The sequence below is a fragment of the Mauremys reevesii genome, linkage group 17 (genome assembly GCF_016161935.1).
Source record: "Mauremys reevesii isolate NIE-2019 linkage group 17, ASM1616193v1, whole genome shotgun sequence".
In the NCBI taxonomy this organism is placed as follows: domain Eukaryota; kingdom Metazoa; phylum Chordata; order Testudines; family Geoemydidae; genus Mauremys; species Mauremys reevesii.
In genome coordinates, this window is record NC_052639.1 from 1 (window position 1) to 17,302 (window position 17,302).

The 17,302-nt window shown below is 63.7% G+C and overlaps 1 protein-coding gene across 2 annotated transcripts; it reads left to right on the plus strand.

Moving 5' to 3' along the window:
- The first annotated feature begins 1,382 nt into the window (after positions 1-1,382).
- On the plus strand, positions 1,383-16,938 carry LOC120385219 (pre-rRNA 2'-O-ribose RNA methyltransferase FTSJ3-like). 2 transcript variants are annotated; one of them, XM_039504331.1, is made up of 22 exons: positions 1,383-1,436; positions 2,597-2,768; positions 3,034-3,139; positions 4,106-4,152; positions 4,374-4,453; positions 4,843-4,942; positions 5,457-5,651; positions 5,738-5,853; positions 8,201-8,305; positions 8,531-8,631; positions 8,720-8,800; positions 8,967-9,110; positions 9,884-10,019; positions 10,269-10,465; positions 11,404-11,518; positions 12,003-12,093; positions 13,195-13,354; positions 13,553-13,629; positions 14,798-14,900; positions 15,182-15,365; positions 15,479-15,573; positions 16,052-16,938. In XM_039504331.1, exons 2-22 carry the CDS (start codon positions 2,702-2,704, stop codon positions 16,239-16,241), a joined length of 2,490 nt encoding a protein of 829 aa, XP_039360265.1. In that variant the 5' UTR covers positions 1,383-1,436; positions 2,597-2,701; the 3' UTR covers positions 16,242-16,938. The 2 variants fall into 2 exon arrangements, with proteins under 2 accessions (XP_039360265.1, XP_039360266.1); XM_039504332.1 differs by lacking the exon at positions 1,383-1,436 and adding an exon at positions 2,117-2,136.
- Positions 16,939-17,302: the final 364 nt, after the last annotated feature.

Below are 17,302 nucleotides of genomic sequence, written 5' to 3' on the forward strand. Positions count from 1 at the left end.
GGCACTGAGATCCAGGGCAGCCTCCCAAGGGGGCTGCCAGGCCCACTACAGCGAGGGAGGAGCCATTTCCCTTGGTTCTGCCTACAAGCATCTGCAAATAAACCCGCCCTGATCCTCCTCTTCCTCCTCGCCCAGGATACCCTCCCTGCCAGCCCACCCCTGTCCCTGCCTGAGATCCCCTATCCTTCTTCCTCCTTCCCCTTCCCCACCCATCCCTGCTGCTCTTTCCTCCTCCTCCCTCCCTATCCCCTCCCCTGCCACCCCATCCCGCCTCCCTGCCCCATCCCTCTTCCTCCTCCCCCCACCCATCCCTCCTCTTCCTCCTCACCCCCATCCTGCCCCCTGATTCCCTCTCCTGCCACCCCATCACATCCCCTCCACCCTGTCCCGGACCCCTGATCCCTCCTCTTCCTCGCCCAGGATACCTCCCTGCCACCCCACTCCCACCCTGCCTCCCTGCCCGGGATCCCCATCCCTCTTCCTCCTCCCCTTCCCCTTCCCCGCCCCCTGATCCTCCTCTTCCTCCCTCGCCCAGGATACCTCCCTGCCAGCCCACCCCTGTCCCTGCCCGAGATCCCCATCCTTCTTCCTCCTCCTTCCCCACCCATCCCTGCCTTCCTCCTCACCCCTATCCCCTCCTCTGCCACCCCACCCCGCCTCCCTGCCCGGGATCCCCCCATCCCTCTTCTTCCTCCTCCCCTTCTCCCACCCCAATCCTCCTCTCTCCTCCCTCGCCCATGACTCCTCCCCTGCCACCCCACCCCTCACCCCTATCCCATCCCCCCGGCCTGACTCCAGCACAACGCGGCCCCGGCTCCGCGGAGCCGCCCCGAGGGCAGGACGAGCCCCCCTCGGCCCGGGCCGGCCGCGCCGCCCCTCCCCCCGGGGTCTCTCACCTGCTCCGGCCCGTCCACCGCCATCTTCTCCGCCGGCATCGGGGCGCTGTGACCAGTCAGGGAACCGACGCGCACTGCGCAGGCGTAGATAGACCAGCGGAGCTATCTGCCCACATCCAAGATGGCCGCCGCCTCGCCCCTTTCCCCCGTGCGCACGCGCAGGAAGCGCGTCGCCGTCATTTCCTTTCTCTGGCTATGAACGCTCAAAACACCCATCACGCTTCCGGGCTCCAATGACCACACCTAAGATGGCCGCCTCCGCCGGTCCGTAGCCGCCATCTTGGTGGGGTCTCTCCAGTAACCTTCGGGCTTGTAGGGAGAAAGGGACAAACACCATGATGAGAACGTTCCCCTGAGTCCTCCCGGGCGCCGTGTTCCCCCGCCGGCCCCGCTCCGCCTCAGCGCCTGGACGCCACTCACAAGATGGCGGCAGGGCAGCGTCGTGACGGAAACGGAAGTGGAGGCGCGCGCGGGCAGTGTGGAAGGAGCTTGGCGTGTGCATGTGGTGTGCAAGCTGCACGCACCAGTAGCCGGGCCGGGGTGAGTCGGGGACTCGGGGGAGGAGCGATTTGAGGGGACTCGTGGGGATGGGGATGGGGGGGAGGGTTGGGAACTCGCGTGGGGGGTGGCGAGGTTGGGGGAACTCGCGTGGGGATTGGTGGGAGTGGGGACTCGCGTGGGGGGTGGGGGATAGGTGGGAGGGAGTGCGGGCAGAGGGGGAGGGTTGGGGCACTCGTGGGGATAGGTGGAAGTGGGGATAGTGCGGAGGTTAGAGGAACTCGTGGGGATTGGTGGGAGTGGGGGACTCGCGTGGGGTGGGGAGGGACTCGCGTGGGGTGGGGAGGCCTGCGCGGGGATTGGTGGGAGGGGTGCGGGCAGTGGAGGAGGGTTGGGGAACTCGCGTGGGGATGGGTGGGAGTGGGGATAGTGGGGAGGTTGGAGGACTCGCGTGGGATTGGTGGGAGGGTGCGGACAGTGGGGAGGGTTGTGGGCAGTGGGGAGGGTTGGGGGAACTCGTGTGGGGATTGCTGGGAGTGGGGGAGGGCGGGGGGAATTTATTTCTTCCATAGCTGCTCCCAGCTGGAAGCCGCCGGCCCGGCCCAGCGCGTTTCCAACTGGGTCCCTGGGGGCCTCGCCAGGTGCCCCTCCCCTCTCTGGTGCTGACCCCCGGGCACCCCTGCGGTGTGAGGAGCTGCGCTCCTTTGACTCGGTGTCGGGGGTGCTGGGCTGGAGCCAGCAGGTGCGGATCTGGTCTCCCCGCTGGCTGGGGGTCTGACAGGTCCTCGCCCCGCTCAGCTGCTGCTCGGGGAGCCGGTGGGTGCGGGTTGCACTGGGGCTTGGGGGTCACGCTGCGAGGGGGCCGTAGCCAGCCATGTCATAGGTGGCATTCTGCGATCCTATGGATGTTTTTCTTTATGGGGCAGGACTACATGCGTTTAGAGGCTTGTCCTGCTGTAGACAGGAGTGGGGCTGGTACTGGGGCCCCTGTGGGGGCCTCGGACGGAGTCGCGTGGTCACTCGCTCCTTGATCCGTAGCCGTCTGCCTTGGAGGGCAGCTGCAGGGAATGGGATGGGAGGGGGGCCTCCCTTCCCCCAGCCCAGTGTTGGGGTGAGTGACGTGCTCCCCGGGGTGCTCAGAGCCGATGAGGGGCGATTTGGACTCTGAGTTCAACCTGCTGCCGCTTCCCGTCTCTCCGCAGAAGCCGTGTGCTGCTGCCTGCGACTGGTCGTGGGGCTGCCCCGCCCGCCGGAGAGCGAGCCGAGCCCGTGGCCTGAGCCAGCCTGCGGCTCCTTCACCCCCCAGCATGGGCAAGAAGGGCAAAGTGGGCAAGAGTCGCCGGGACAAGTTCTACCGCCTGGCCAAGGAGACGGGTGAGCGGGGGCGAGGGGCAGCGTCGGCTGAGTCCTCGGGGTGTCTCTGCCCCTCAGCGCCCACATCCTCCCTCTGCCGGGCCGCAACCTCCCACGCGTGGCCTGGCCTGGGACGTGATCTCCGCCACACCTCGTTCTGTTGGTTTCCCCACTTCCTGCCCTGCAGCAGCTGCTGGGGCGCTGGCGATGGCCCCCTCGCGCCTGCCGAGTGCCGAGGTGGGACTCACCCAGACCCCCGGAAAGCTCTGACTCTCCCTCCCTTTAGGCTTTCGCTCGCGATCCTCCTTCAAGCTGATTCAGCTCAACCGGAAGTTCCAGTTCCTGCCGAAATCCCGCGCGCTGCTGGACTTGTGCGCGGCCCCTGGCGGCTGGTGAGTGACCGGGGCCACGGCTGCCCCATCAGAACCCAGGGGACACGGGGGCTGGCAGGGCCCCGGGTGATAGGAGGCAGGAATGTCCTGGCTGGCTTGGCAGAGCTCCAGCCCATTCGCCTGCGCCTTGGGGAGACCCAGAGCCCATGTGCAGCCCTGCCTGCTTCCTGAGCTCTGTCGGTGGCCAACGAACTGAGTCTTGGGGCAGAAGAGGAATCGTGCGGCAGCCCTGTGGCTCGGGGGCAGGACCAGACACTGTCCGACATCCCTGTTCCCCGGGCTGGCGAGCAGCCTTGTGGCCATCGCAGGCTGCAACCGCGGGGGGGAGCCCTGCGCCTGTCGGACTCCAGGGGCACCATCACTACCCTGCCCCAAGCCCCGGGTGACTGTCCCGTAGCAGGCAGCGGCGGGCGAGAGCTCAGCGCCCAGGCCTGGAGCTGCTGCTGGTGCTTTGCCGGCCCCTAGGGAAGCACGGGACCCATACTGCCCCCCCAGGCCCTGAGTGGGCTGAAGCCCCAGGGAGTCTCCCCGCTCTGGCTCCGCCAGGTGAGGTATCGCAGGTGTCTCCCCATGAAAGATGAGGGCAGAGCCCTCCCAGGTAACACATCTGTCCCCAGCCGAGGCAGCGTGGACTGGGCAGAGGCTGCTGCACGTCGGGGGAGCAGCTCCCAACGCTGCCAGGCCCTCCAAGCTGGATCCCCCCACACTCTGCCAGTCTCAGACCAGCCTGGTGCGGGGGTGACCCCAAACAGCCGTATCCATGGGCTGCGTAGAGACTCGGGGTGCCAGGCCCCAGGGGGTGGGTGTGGAGCCCCACCCTGCCTGGGTTTCTCCTCTGTCAGAGTCAGTCCTGTGGGGCTCGTCTCCTTTCCCGTGATGGTGCTGGGGGGAAACGGGGGGACCCGTGTGGGTCATTATGGGGGGGCAAGGCCTTATGCTGTCTCTGGCCCTCTCTCCTCTCCACAGGCTGCAGGTGGCCTCCAAGTTCATGCCAGTTTCCAGCCTCATCATTGGTGAGTGAGGGGAGCCGGGGAGAGGGGCAGGACAGGATGCCCGGGGGGCTGGGCCCAGGAGAGAAGGGGCAGTCGCCGAGGGGCTGGTTGGGAGGGGGACGCTGTCCCTCCTGATGGCTGGGGCAGGCGCCACCCCTCATGGGAGCTGGGGGCTGTTGAGAACGGGGCAGCCCCCCTGTTCGGGGTGGGGGTCTGGCAGATGCTGAGTGTCTCTCTCCTAGGGGTGGATTTGGTCCCCATTAAGCCCATCCCCAATGTGGTGACGCTGCAGGAGGACATCACCACGGAGAAGTGTCGCCAGGTAATTTCCACCCCACAACGCCTCCTGAACCCAGACAGTCGGACACTTTAGCGCATCTCCCCCGGCCCTGTTTCTGGGGGTATGGGGGGCATCATGTCCACCCACCCCCCAGAGGCCTCTCTGCGGTGGGATCCCCGAGCCACCCACCCCGGTTTCCCTTGGGGGAGTGGGTAGGACCCTTGGGTCTGGCTCAGCCCTGGGACGCAGGCTCTGTAGGCCGGCGGGAGCGTTGGTCTTGGGGTGTCGGAGGAGAGGCCTGGCGTGGGAGGAGGGGCGGCAGGCTCACTCTGCCCTCGCCCCCCCATCCCCCACTCTGCTGTGGGGAATGTGAGGGGGGCTGTCCTGGCAGGGAGGGTGTCCCAGGCTCACCCCCTGCCCTCGCCCCCCAGGCCGTGCGCAAGGAGCTGCAGACGTGGAAGGTGGACGTGGTGCTGAACGACGGGGCCCCCAATGTGGGGGCCAGCTGGGTGCATGACGCGTACTCCCAAGGTACCTCCCCCCTCGCCTGGCGGCCCCGGTCCCTGTGACAGCCGAGGGTTCAGCTCCATCCCTAGTGCCCTGGAGCTGCAGCGCAGCCCCGGGTCTGGCTCAGCGACCCTGTGTCCCATCGCCCCCAGTGCAGGAGCAAAGGGCCCTCGGCCGGCCCAGCTACGAGGGAGCGGGACCCTCCGGCTGTAGCCCGGCACTGTCGGTCGTGTGCTCCTGAGCAGAGAGCGGCAAGAGGCCTGGGCTCTGTGGAAGTGTGAGACGGACGCCCCAGGGGAGGGAAAGGAACACGCTGCCCCGAGCGAGTGTCTCCTCAGCACGCCCAGGGCTGAGTCCGGCCCAGCCCCGCCCCCTGCCTCATCCTTCCCCTCAGGTATCCCGACAGGCACCATGGGAACCAGAATCAAGCTGGATCCTGCTCCCTAGCCGCGCCCCGGGCTGCTGTGCTTGGAGCCACGGGGCGTGAAGGCTCAACGAGGTTGGCTTTGGCGCTGATCCACCTCCATTCTCCACCCAGCCAACCTGACGCTCATGGCCCTGAAGCTGGCCTGCGAATTCCTTTCCAAGGGCGGCTGGTTCATCACAAAAGTCTTCCGCTCCCGTGACTACCAGCCCCTCCTGTGGATCTTCCAGCAGTTGTTTCGCAAGGTGCAGGCCACCAAGCCGCAGGCCTCCCGCAACGAGTCGGCCGAGATCTTCGTCGTCTGCCAGGGTGAGCTGGGGCCGGGGGTTGCTGAGTGGGAAGGGAGTGGGGGTTGCTGGCTGACACCTCTGATCCTTTTCTTTCCCCTCTCCCAGGATATCTGTCCCCAGATAAAATTGACAGCAAATTCTTTGATCCCAAATTTGCCTTCAAGGAAGTTGAGATTCAGGCCAAATCTGTGAGCGAGCTGGTGACCAAAAAGAAACCAAAGGTACAAATGAGCAGTCCGGGGGGATTGGCTGTGAGGGGAGGTCCTTTGGGGCAGGGAGAGCAGCCCCCATGGATGAGGAGAGTGGTCCACAGTTTAGAGTGGGGCTGGGGGAGGCTGTGGTGCTTGGACCCTGCCGAGTGGAGCCTGCTGCTTACTCATCCCGTCTGGCTAGTCATGTATATGCTTGACACTTCAAACGAGCTAATTTCCCAAAGCCGAGGAAAACTATGAGTGAAATTGCTTGGGAGGAAAAATGCTGGCAGGAAAATTAATGAAAATTGGGAGCCCTTTTAAAAGGGTGCGTTACAGGCCAAAAAGCCACGATTCTACAGTCAAGAAAGAACTTGACCTAAAATCCCATCCTGGTTCAGTGGTGAAGAGAAAGTGACAATTAGACATAAAAAAGCAATAGATAACACATGGAAAAAATGGGAAATGCATAGCAATGGGTATAAATTAGAAGTTATGGAGTGTAGAAAGTTGATAAGGGAAGCTAAAGAGATCAGGATAAACTCCCTGGCTTTCATAGCTAAGGACAATAAAGAGTTTAAGGATATTAGGAACAAAATAAATGCTAGCAATGGTATAGGCCTATTGTGCTAGGTGAAGACGGTAAAGGTGTTAATATAGAAAAGGCAGAAAAGTGTTTAATAAATATTTAAAAGCAGCAAAGAGTCCTGTGGCACCTTATAGACTAACAGACATATTGGAGCATGAGCTTTCGAGGGTGAATACCCGCTTCGTCAGATGCATGCATATTTGTGTGTTTGCCAAGAAGCAGGATTATGCTCTCATATTACATGAGAGTGGTGAAGTACTTTCTAGTCCGTTAGCAACCAAGGTGGATGTTAAAAAGCATCTACTAGGAACAAACATTTTTAAATCAGCAAGTCATTAGCAACCAAAAAGTTCTAAAAGAGCTGGCTGAGAAAATCTCTAACCTACTGATGTTAATTAATGTCAATTAATGTGATTGGTGAGGGGGGGCTGTCAAACGTAGTTTCATTCTTTGAAAAGTACTTGTCTTAGTTACTGCACAACGTTCTAACTGAAAACGTAGCACTGTGCGGTACCTGCAAAGCAGTAAGTGGATTAACACCTGACGAATAGACAGATCTCAAAAGGGGTTGTCCTCTAATGGGCGAGTGTCCAGTGGGTTTCCGTAGGGCCTGGTACTAGGCCTGACCTCATTCAATATTTCATCAGTCTGGCAGCAAATAGCAAATGTGCAGCTGAGCCAAAGGGCTAGTCTACACTTACCTGCCGGGTCGACGCGGAGAGTTCGACTTCTCGGAGTTCGAACTATCGCGTCTAATCTGGACGCGATAGTTCGAACTCCCCGCGCACTCCGGTACCCCACCACTGCAAACGGCGGTGGCGGAGTCGACCTTGGAGCCGCGGACTTCGATTCCGCGGCATCTGGACGGGTGAGTAGTTCGAACTAGGGTACTTCGAATTCAGCTACGCTATTCACGTAGCTGAATTTGCGTACCCTAGTTCGACCCCTACCCTTAGTGTAGACCTGCCCAAAGATTTGTGGAGTGAGGCATAGCGATTGGGACAGGGTGGTCTATGGAGCGATCAGGATCACTGGCTGAACTGGATCCGTTCAAACACCAGGTGTTTTAATACAGCCAAAAGCAAGGTCATGGGTCTAGGGCCGTCCCTGCGGAATGGGGGCCTGCGTTCTGGAAAGCAGGGGCCCTGGACAGGACCTAGGAGTCATTGTGGACAAGCGGATGCCCGCAAGCTCCTGGGGTGATGCTGATGTGACCCGTGGCTGTGTGAAGAGGGAAGTCGGAGCGGATTTCTGTACAACGCTGCTGGGACCGACGCCGGAGACCGCGCCCCGGTCTGGTGTCTGCATTCAAAGCGGATGTTGACGTATTAGAGAGGGTGCAGAAAAGAGCCACAAAAGCGATTTGGGGGCTGGCAAACAGGCCGGAGAGTGACACCCACACAGCTCAGTATGTTTCGCTGATCACAGAGCAGACTGAGAGTTGACTTGACGGCAGTGATTTGATCTTGATGGGGAGAAAATACTGGCGACTAATGGGCTCGTTAAAGGCGACAGGCAGAACGAGAACCCCTGGCTGGAAGCTGACGTTAGACACGTTCGAGTTAGAAATGAGGCAGGACGTGTTCCCCGAGCGGGCGATTGGCCATTGGAACAAACTGCCCGGGGAAGGGAGGGGGCCCCATCTCGGTGTCGTCAGCTCCAGGCTGGAGGCACCACAAGCCGTTGGGCTCCATGGAGGTATGAGGGGGGAAGTGAAGCGGCTGGGCTAAGCTGATCCAATGGCCCCCCGGGACTCTACGGCTCTGACCCCGTCCTCCCGTCTCGCAGGCGGAGGGATACGCAGAAGGTGACACGACGCTCTATCACCGCTTCACGCTGATGGATTTCCTCAAGGCCCCCAACCCTGTGGATTTCCTCTCCAAGGCCAACGAGGTGAGTGCCCAGGGCCTGGCCGGCCCCCGGGGGAGCGGAGCAGGGAGAGCCCCAGCCTGGGCTGGGCTCAGCCCCTCTGCTGGACACCTGCAGTGCACTTAGCAGCACCCAGGGGCTTGCTGGGGGGACCCACGGCCCTGGGCTTGGGGCAGGGGAAGGGTTGCGGGGGCTGCTGGGCCTTGGGAAGGAGACAGCTGCAGCCTTTCCCCTTTGGCTCCTGTGCAGATCACGCTGGGGGACAGCGAGCTGGAGCGGCACAGCGCCACCACCGAGGAGCTGCGCCAGTGCTGCCGGGACATCCGCGTGCTGGGCCGCAAGGAGCTCAGGTACCGGGGAGTGGGGGCACGCGGCCTGGGCTTGGGGAGTCCGGCACTGCCTGGGGGGCTGGTTCTAACTCGCTGCCTCTCTGCTCAGGGCCCTGCTGAACTGGAGGACGAAGCTCCGTCGCTTTATGGCCAAGAAGCTGAAGGAGCAGGCCAAGGAGCTGGACATCAGGTAGGCGGAGAAAAGTGGCTTCCAAAATCTGCAGCTGCCCCCCCACGCACACCAGGGGGCGCTGTGACGCCATAGCTCGTGCCCGCCAGCTGGTGGCGCTGGGGATCCTGGCCCAGGGTTGGCTGGATGGGGCAGGGCCGGGCTGAGTGACTCCATCTTCTGGCAGCTTGAGCTCCGGCGAGGAGGAGGAGGGCGGCGAGGAGGAGGCTGGGAAGACGTCGGGAGCAGCTGGGGCTGGAGCCACAGAGGAGGAGGAGATGGAGCTGAGGCTGGCGGAGCTGAAGGCGGAGGAAGTGGCTGAGCTGAAGAGGTGACTGCTGCCCTCCCCAGGGGATCTGGGCACCCAGGGGTGGGGGAAGCTCAGTGCCGGGAGCTCCTGCTACGCTGCAGGCATGTGATGGGCCCATCCTCAGCTGGGCTGAGGAGTCCAGCCAGCAGAAATGCTGCAGGGGGCTCTCCCTTGCCCCATGCGGGCAGCCCCCCTGGTACCCGTTTGCCCTGCGTACCCCCATGGCGCCTCTCCCTGACCCCCTCCTCTCAGATGTGCTTCTGGGAGCAGTTTCCTTTGGGCTCAGGATCTCTGCCCTTCCCAGGGACCCCAGCCCGGCTCAGACGCTCGCCCACCCCAGCATGTGAGGGAAGCAGAGGCCCTGAGTGGAGTGACTGGCCCAAGCTCCCATAGTCTGCAGCAGAGCTGGGAATAGGACCCAGGAGTCCTGCCAGCCAGGCCTTCTCTGACACCCCCCCGCCTGCCGAGAGACCCGGCTCCATGTGTCCCCGGCAGCAGCTGGAGCTCACTGCCGGCTGGCAGCCATGCCGCCCCTCGGGCTGCCCGGTGCTCTGCCCCAGCAGCCAGGGAGGCACCTCGCGGGTGGGGGGATGGTGCCCCTTCCCCCATGACTGTGCAGCTGAGAGCGCTAGGGGCCCAGCCCCACAGCACAGGGGTCTCCATCTGGGGGGGGGGGGGCAGTCGGACAGGCCCGCCGGGAGGCAGGCTGGGGCAGCCGGGCTCCCATCCCCGCGACGGCAGCTGTGGGGCGCTGGCTGCAGCGTGACGCCCCTCCCCCGGTGGGTTCCCCCCAGGAAGAAGAAGAAGATCCTGAAGGAGCAGCGGAAGCAGCGCGAGCGCATCGAGCTGAAGATGGACCTGCCCGGCGTCTCCATCGCGGACGAGGGCAAGACTGGCATGTTCTCGCTCCGAACCATCGGCAAGACCCGGGTGAGGCTGCGGGGGCGGCAGCTGGCTCCCCACCGGCGTGACGGCCCTTGTCTGCTCGGGGCAGAGCCGGGGGGTTGGTGGGGCTCGGGCAATGGGCAGGCCACAGGGGCGTGAGCGGGGCTAGGAGAGTGGTGGGTGGGGGCACTCCAGGGGTGTTGGCGAGGCCAGGTGGAGGCTGGGCTGGGAGGGAGGCAGGATGATTTGATTTCCCTGGGGCCTGGCTCCTGACCCTCGCTCCCTGGTCCTCAGCTGCTGAACGAGGTGTCCAGGGGCGACATGGCGTCTGCAGACGCCTTCCTGGAGGTGCCGCACGAGGACGACGACGTGGCCCTCTCGGAGCAGGACGACGCGGACGACGTGTCTCTGGCCAGCGACCTGGGCTCGGACGAGCTGGCCGACGTCGAGGAGCGGCTGCAGGAAGCCAAGCGGGGGCTGGGCCCAAAGAGGTCAGAGCCACTGTGGGGAGCGGGGGGCAGGTGAGGGATCCTGGCAGCTGCAGTAAACTCCTCCCGGTTGGAGCAGCTTGGGGGCCAGCTTGGCCATGAGTAGGGAACTGCCAGATTCACGGCCGTGAAAAACGTGTCGCATAAGATGAAATCTGGTCTCCCCTGTAATAACATCTGGTCTGTTGTGAACTTTTACCCTAAGCAGAGCTTTGGAAACGGCCTCCCGACCTAGAAGGGGGTCGTGGCTTTGCCACTCCGACTTCTGCGCTGCCTGGAGAGCGGCGGCTGCTGGCTGGCTGCCCGGCTCTGAAGGCAGCACAGAGGTGAGGGTGGTGTGGTATTGGGGGGTCGTCACTTTTTGGGGGGGGCAGCATGAACTTTACATCTTTTGCCATTTTTAAACACACGTTCATGCTTCGTTACAACACCGTGAAATTTATGTATCTGAAACCGGGACAGTCAAGCTTTTAAAAATGCTATGAGTGAAATTTACAAAAACCGTGAATTTGGTAGGGCCATGGCCGTGAGGGGTGCTGGGCAGGGGACAGCCGCTCTTCTCTGGGCTCCCAGTAGGGGGCGCTGAGACTGGCTGGGGTGATGACCAGGCGGATGGAATCGGCCTGCCTGGCCCTTAACCCTCGCAGCACCACTGTGGTGGGAGGCTCTGCCCCTTTCCCAGGGGTTGGAGCCAGATGGGCAGCTAAGTGCCCTGCCCCAGGGAGCCCTGTGCAAAGCAGCCCGGCCGCCCCCGCCGGGTCCCTTGTCCGCGGCCCCAGGGCTGAGGGCGCCCGGCCGCCCCCCTGCCGGGTCCCGGTCCGCGGCCCCGGGGCTGAGGGCCCCCCACCGGGTCCCGGTCCGCGGCCCCAGGGCTGAGGGCCCCCTGCCAGGTCCCGGTCCGTGGCCCCAGGGCTGAGCGCGCCTGGCTGGCTGTGTTGCAGAGGGACCTTCCAGCAGCCGGAGGAGGAGGAGGAGGGAGAGGAGAATCCCCTGCTGGTGCCCCTGGAGGAGAAGTCGGTGCTGGAGGAGAGGCAGACCAGCCTGTGGTTCGGGAAGGTGAGTGCCCCCACTGGCCAGGAAGTGCCAGGCCCCGAGGTGGGGGGTGTCCCAGCCCCTGGGCAGCGGCTCCAGCCTCACCTGGGCCCACCTGCCCTCTGCTGGCTGGAGCAAGGTCTGCGCTGGCTCTGGCCTGTCGCCCTCTGGTGGCAGCACAGCACGTGTGAGCCGCGGTGCCAGTGGCTGGCAGGAGACTCTTGAGCTCCCCCAGGGAGGCCTGGCTGGGGCTGGAGAGTTACAGGGGCCAGAGTTTCCCCACGTGGGCTGCAGGGACCCCAAGGATGGGGGGAGAAGGGGGGGTGCAATGAAAGCAGCCCACGCACAAGGGCCTGTATCCTTGCCTCAAACATCCCCTCACTCCCAGCTCCCCACATATCTCCCCCCTGCCCCCCATCCCTGCCAGCTCCCTGCCATTCATGTCTCTCCTGCTGCCCCCCCGCCAGCCCAGCCCTGCCCTCTGTGACCAACCCCTCCCCCTCCCTAGGAGGTCTTTGCCGGCATTGAGGACGACGCGGACGAGGCCCTGGAGATCAGCCAGGCGCAGGCGCTGTCCGAGAGGAAGGAGCCGCCGGCAGGTGAGAAGGGGGCCGTGGCGTGGTGCACGGGGCTGGCTGTCGCTGGGGATGGCGCCTGTCAGGGCTCCCTCCCCACTCTGAACTCTGGGGTACGGATGTGGGGACCCGCATGAAAAAGCCCCTAAACTTATTTTTCCCAGCTTAGGTTTAAAACTTCCCCAAGGCACAAATTCCTTCCTTGCCCTTGGTATCGCTGCCACCACCAAGTGATTTAAACAAACGTTCGGGGAGGGCCACTTGGAGCCCCACCTCCCCCAAAATACCCCCCCCAAACCTCTACACCCCCTTTCCTGGGGAGGCTTGAGAATAATATCCTCACCAATTGGTTATAAAGTGAGCACAGATCACCCCCCCGGGTCTTTGGGACACTGAAAAACAATCCAGTTCTTAAAAGACGTTTATTTTAGAAAACAGATAAAAGAATCATCTCTGTAAGATCAGGATGAAAGATAACTTTACCGGGTAACAAAAAGATTCAGAACACAGAGGATTTCCTCGCTGTTACTTGCTGTTTCTGTGATATTAGATGCTTAGTTCAGATATGGCTCGGGGAGATGTGTTTTCCCTGCCCTGGCTCGTCGCTGCGGAACAAAAACCTTCCCCCACAGATTTGAAAGTATCTTCTCCCCTTATTGGTCCCTTTGGTCAGGTGCCAGCCAGGTTATCTGAGCTTCTTAACCCTTTCCGGAGGAAGGAGGGATTTTACGCTACCCGCAGCTGTATGTTTATGAGAGAGCCCCTGGCAGCCAAGCCTGGGAGGGAGCTGGGCCCCCATTGTCCAGGCGAGGAACTGGCCACGGGGTCACAGAAGCAATTGGAGCCCTGACCTGCTCTCGGGTGCGACTGAATGTGGGGAGCGGCTGGTGAGACGAGCTCGACCCTGCCTCAGCCTCCCCAGGGAAAGGGGCCCAGCCAAACGGGGCAGAGCGCAGGGCTCCCCTGAAGGTAGCAGGCCGGCCCCAGGCTGTCCATCCAGCCCGTGTGGCTGGGGCCCCGGGAAGCAGGATTCCCCCTTATCAGCCTCAGTGCCCCTCTCGGCCGTGAGCTCCCTTGGGGGCCCCCCAGTCCACCTCACCCACTGGCCTTGCTTGTCACACCCAGAGAACGTGAAGGGGAAGGGGCAGAAGAAGCTGCCCCCATCCCAGGAGGAAGCTGCAGCGGAGGTGGGGCCCAGGGCAGCCGTGGGGGCTGGTCCCAGCGAAGCCCAGGGCAGGGGGAGCAGCAGCGAGGACGACTCTGACAGCAGCAGCGACGAGGAGAGGTGAGGAGCCAACAGGGGTCGCTGGTCTGCCCAATGTGGGGGCGGGGTGGGTGTAGCCGGGGGCCCGGGTTCCCGGACTCTATGCAGTGGAGGGATGAGCTGGGAGGGGGTTGCCCCCCCCCCCACACTCAGTCCTGAGCACCGTCGCCTTGGGGGGCGCTGCATGAGCGGCAGTGACAGCTCCTCTCTTCCCCCCAGGGAGACGTCGCAGAAGGGAAGGAAGCGGGTGCTGGCCGAGCCAGGTGGCTTCGAGGTGGTGCCCATTGAGGACCCAGGTGAGTTGAGTGGGGGCTGTGTGCAGGGAAAGGCAGCCCTGCTGGGCGTCTGCACCCCTGGACACCAGCATGGAGCTCAGGGCTGGGGGGGGCACAGGCCCAGCTGGCGGGGAGGGCATAAGGCCATGGAGGTTTCTAGTCCTGGGGGAATTCTGCACAGAATTTATGTGCCCCACAGATTTCTTTGCTTCCCTGCAGAAAAATGACTTTCTGACGGGGAAGCAAAGGGAAGCCCCAAGAGTGGTCATGTGACCCTCCCCAGCGATATGTTTCGGGTGCCCAGGGCAGCTGGCAGAGGTAAATCACTGTGGGTGGGACTGGGGAAGACCCGGCTGGTGGCTCCTACCCTGCGCTCGGCTCAGCTGCTAGTCCCGGCTGGGCTGGGTAGGACAGGACTTCCTCTTCCCCTGCACGGCATCTGGGGCTGTCAGAGCCACCCCAAATTTCTCCCCCGGCTGCAGGAAGCTCTGCAAACTCCCCCCACCGCCCTGCGTCCTGCACCTGCCGCTCGTCAGCTGCTTGGGGACGGATCCCTGTACAGGGAGCTGCTCCCCCATCTGCCCAACCCCCGTGCATCCAGACCCCCCCATACCCAGAGCCTCCCACTGAGTGTCACTCAACCCCCCCACCCAGAACCCCCTCCGGGTGAGCATCACTCCCCCTGCACCTGGATCCCCACCCCACCGAGCCACCCAGATCCCCTCCCGCTGAGCCCCAACCACCTTCACCTAGACCCCCCTGCAGGGTCCTATTGCACCTAGAACCCCCAACAAACCCCTGTCTCCTGCCCAGAGATCCCTCGCTGCGCCCACACCCAGATTGCCCCACACAGAACCCTCTCACCCCACTCCTGGATCCCCCCACACTGAGCCCCTGCACACTTGGATTCTGCTGGGCTGAGCATGGAGGGGCAGGGCCCTGGGGTGTTTCTGGGGCAGGCCTGGTCCTTGCACTGCGTCAGGGTTGGGTGCAGCCTCACCGCTGAGTCTATGTCCCGGGGGGGAGCTGCAGGGTGATCTGCCACCTCTGCAGCCAGGGGCCTCTGCTCCCCAAGGCCAGGCTGGAGCCTCCACAATGGTTCGGTGCCCAATGCTCTTGGGAGCCGCCGGGGGCGGGTGGGAGCGTTTGTAGCAGCTTGAGCCCTAACGTGCCCGTCTTCTGCCCCCAGTGAAGAGGGCCCGTGTCCTGGACGCGGAGGGGCTCGCGCTGGGGTCTGTCATTGCCACCTCCAGGAAAGCCAAGCGGGACCTGATTGACAACTCCTTCAACAGGTACCGGGGGCAGCAGGCAGGGCCGGGTGCTGGCAGCCAGCTGGCCCGGGCGGGCCCTGGGGGGGGTCAGCTGTGATCTTGAGGGGCCCATCCCCCCTTGGTTTCTCTCTCTTGGGGAGAGAACGGGGTGTGTTGTGGGAGGGGGGATCCCTCATTTGACCCCTTCTCTCCTGCCCTGTGGGTGTGAGCCGTGTCCGGCAGTCACTTCCCCTGGGTCCATTAGCCTCAGGGCGGGGGTGTCCCTGGGGCCTGCCCTCACCCGTTGGGCACCCCTCCCCCAGGTATGCCTTTAACGAGGAGGAGGGGGAGCTGCCCGAGTGGTTCCAGCAGGAAGAGCAGCAGCACCGCCGGAAGCAGCTGCCTCTGGACCGGCAGACGGTGGAGGAATACCGGCAGCGCTGGCGCCAGATCAACGCCCGTCCCATCAAGAAGGTGGCAGAGGCCAAGGCCCGGAAGAAGCGGCGGGTAAGTCAGCCGCACGGCCGGCGTCCCTGGGCAGGGTTTCCCTTCCCCCACCCTCTCCTCTCACTGCCTGGCGGGGCCCCCAGCCACCCCCTGACCGCTCCCGTCTCCCCCAGCTGCTGAAGAAGATGGAGCAGATGAAGAAGAAGGCGGAGGCTGTGGTGAGCACGGTGGATATTTCGGAGCGTGAAAAGGTGGCCCAGCTGCGCAGGTGAGTTACGATGATGTCGGGATGTACGGCGTGGGCAGGGGGTGGTCGGATCTCTCGGAACAGCAGAGGCCGGGCCAGGCCGGCATGGGACCATGAGGCTAGGCCAGCTGCCAGAGCCGCATCAGCAGGTTCCCGAGGGGTCGTTTCTGCTCCCCACCCCTGCCTCGGCCAGGCCCCCCCTGCTTGGGGCACCAGTGCTGGGTCGTGGCATTGAGCCGGGGGGGTCGTGCAGCCAGTGACCTGGGAGGGCGGGGGGCTGGCTGGACGGGGGCTGAGGAGGCAGCTGAGAACAAAGGCGGGGAGGTGGGGGGGGTCCCCCATGTTTTTCTGAGGCTGCGGCCCTGGAGCCGGGGGGCTCAGCCCAGTGCTATTTGTGCCCCAGGAAGCGTGTGGAGTCCAGGGCTGGGAGTTGCTCCCAGCAGCTGTCGCATTGACACCCCCTGGTCTCTGCTCTAACCTCTCCCCTCTCCTCTGGCAGCATCTACAAGAAGGCCGGCCTGGGGAAGGAGAAGCGGGAGGTCACCTACCTGGTGGCCAAGAAGGGGGTCGGCCGGCGTGTGCGGCGCCCCGCGGGGGTCAAGGGGCACTTCAAGGTGGTGGACAGTCGCATGAAGAAGGACATGAGGGCTCAGAAGGGCAAAGAGAAGACGAGACGGCGCCGCAAGTGAGGACTCTGCCCCGAGGGCTGGGCACGGCCGGCGCCTGGCACCGTGTGCCAGGCTGGGGTGGCTGGACGGCCCACGTGCCAGCCCTGGCCCCGGCTCCGAGTGACTCTGGACAACCTGACCCTGTTCCGAGCCCCCGGCTCCTCAGCCAGAGGAGGAGGGAGTCGCGCTCTGGATCACAAGAGGTCACTTCCTGTTGGCAGTGGAGCCACTTCCTGTCTGCAGCCTCGCGGGAACCGGCTCTGCCAGCCTCTGCTTCGTGCTGCCACTGCCCTTCCCAGGCTTGCTGTGCGGCAGACGATTGGTTAGCCCTGGTCACGTGGCTTCTGTGTTGTCCGCCCAGAATTGACAGCTGTGATGAGACGGCCGCACTCTGTACATCCACCTTCCGGCCGCACCCCACTGCGGGCGGGTCCCGGTCCCCCTCCGAGAGCAGGGCCAGGAGTGACTCTTGCTTTCAGCCAGGCGTCCCGTGCTGGGCCAACCCCTGTGCAGTCCGGGGCCTGGCCCAGGGCAGGGGCTTCCTGCTCTGCTTGTCGGCGGAGGGGGGTTCGCTGGGAAAGCAGGAGCCAAAGCTGGGCAGGGGGAGGCGTCCCTGTCCCTTGGGCTCTCTCAGCTCCCCTGTCTGGGCTCCCTGGGGGCAGCCGCTCTCCTGGCTTGCTCTGAAATTAAACCCTGTTCTCTGGGCCTGTTTGCTGTTTCCCGCGGCTTTGCCAGCCTGTTTGTTGGCTCTGGGACTCGGTGTCTCTTTCGGCCTCCTGGCTCCAGTACCAGCAGGACGCTGGGGCAGGTGCAGCTGCCAGCATCAGATGGGGCAGCTCCCCAAACGAGCTGTGGCCTCTCCCCTTGGGGCTCTCTCCCAGCCCTGCCCATCTCAATAGGGGACTTGAGAGAAAGGCCTGAATTGTGGCTTCTGGGGGCCAGTGGGGTGCTAGCTACTGGGATGGGGGAGGTCAGGAGGCCTGGGACAGAGGCCAGAACCCAGGCTCTGTTGCCAAGTGTGTGGGGGAGGGGGGGGGCAGAGCTCTGTTTCTCCTGCTCTGGGCAGAGGCATCAGTGTGGCG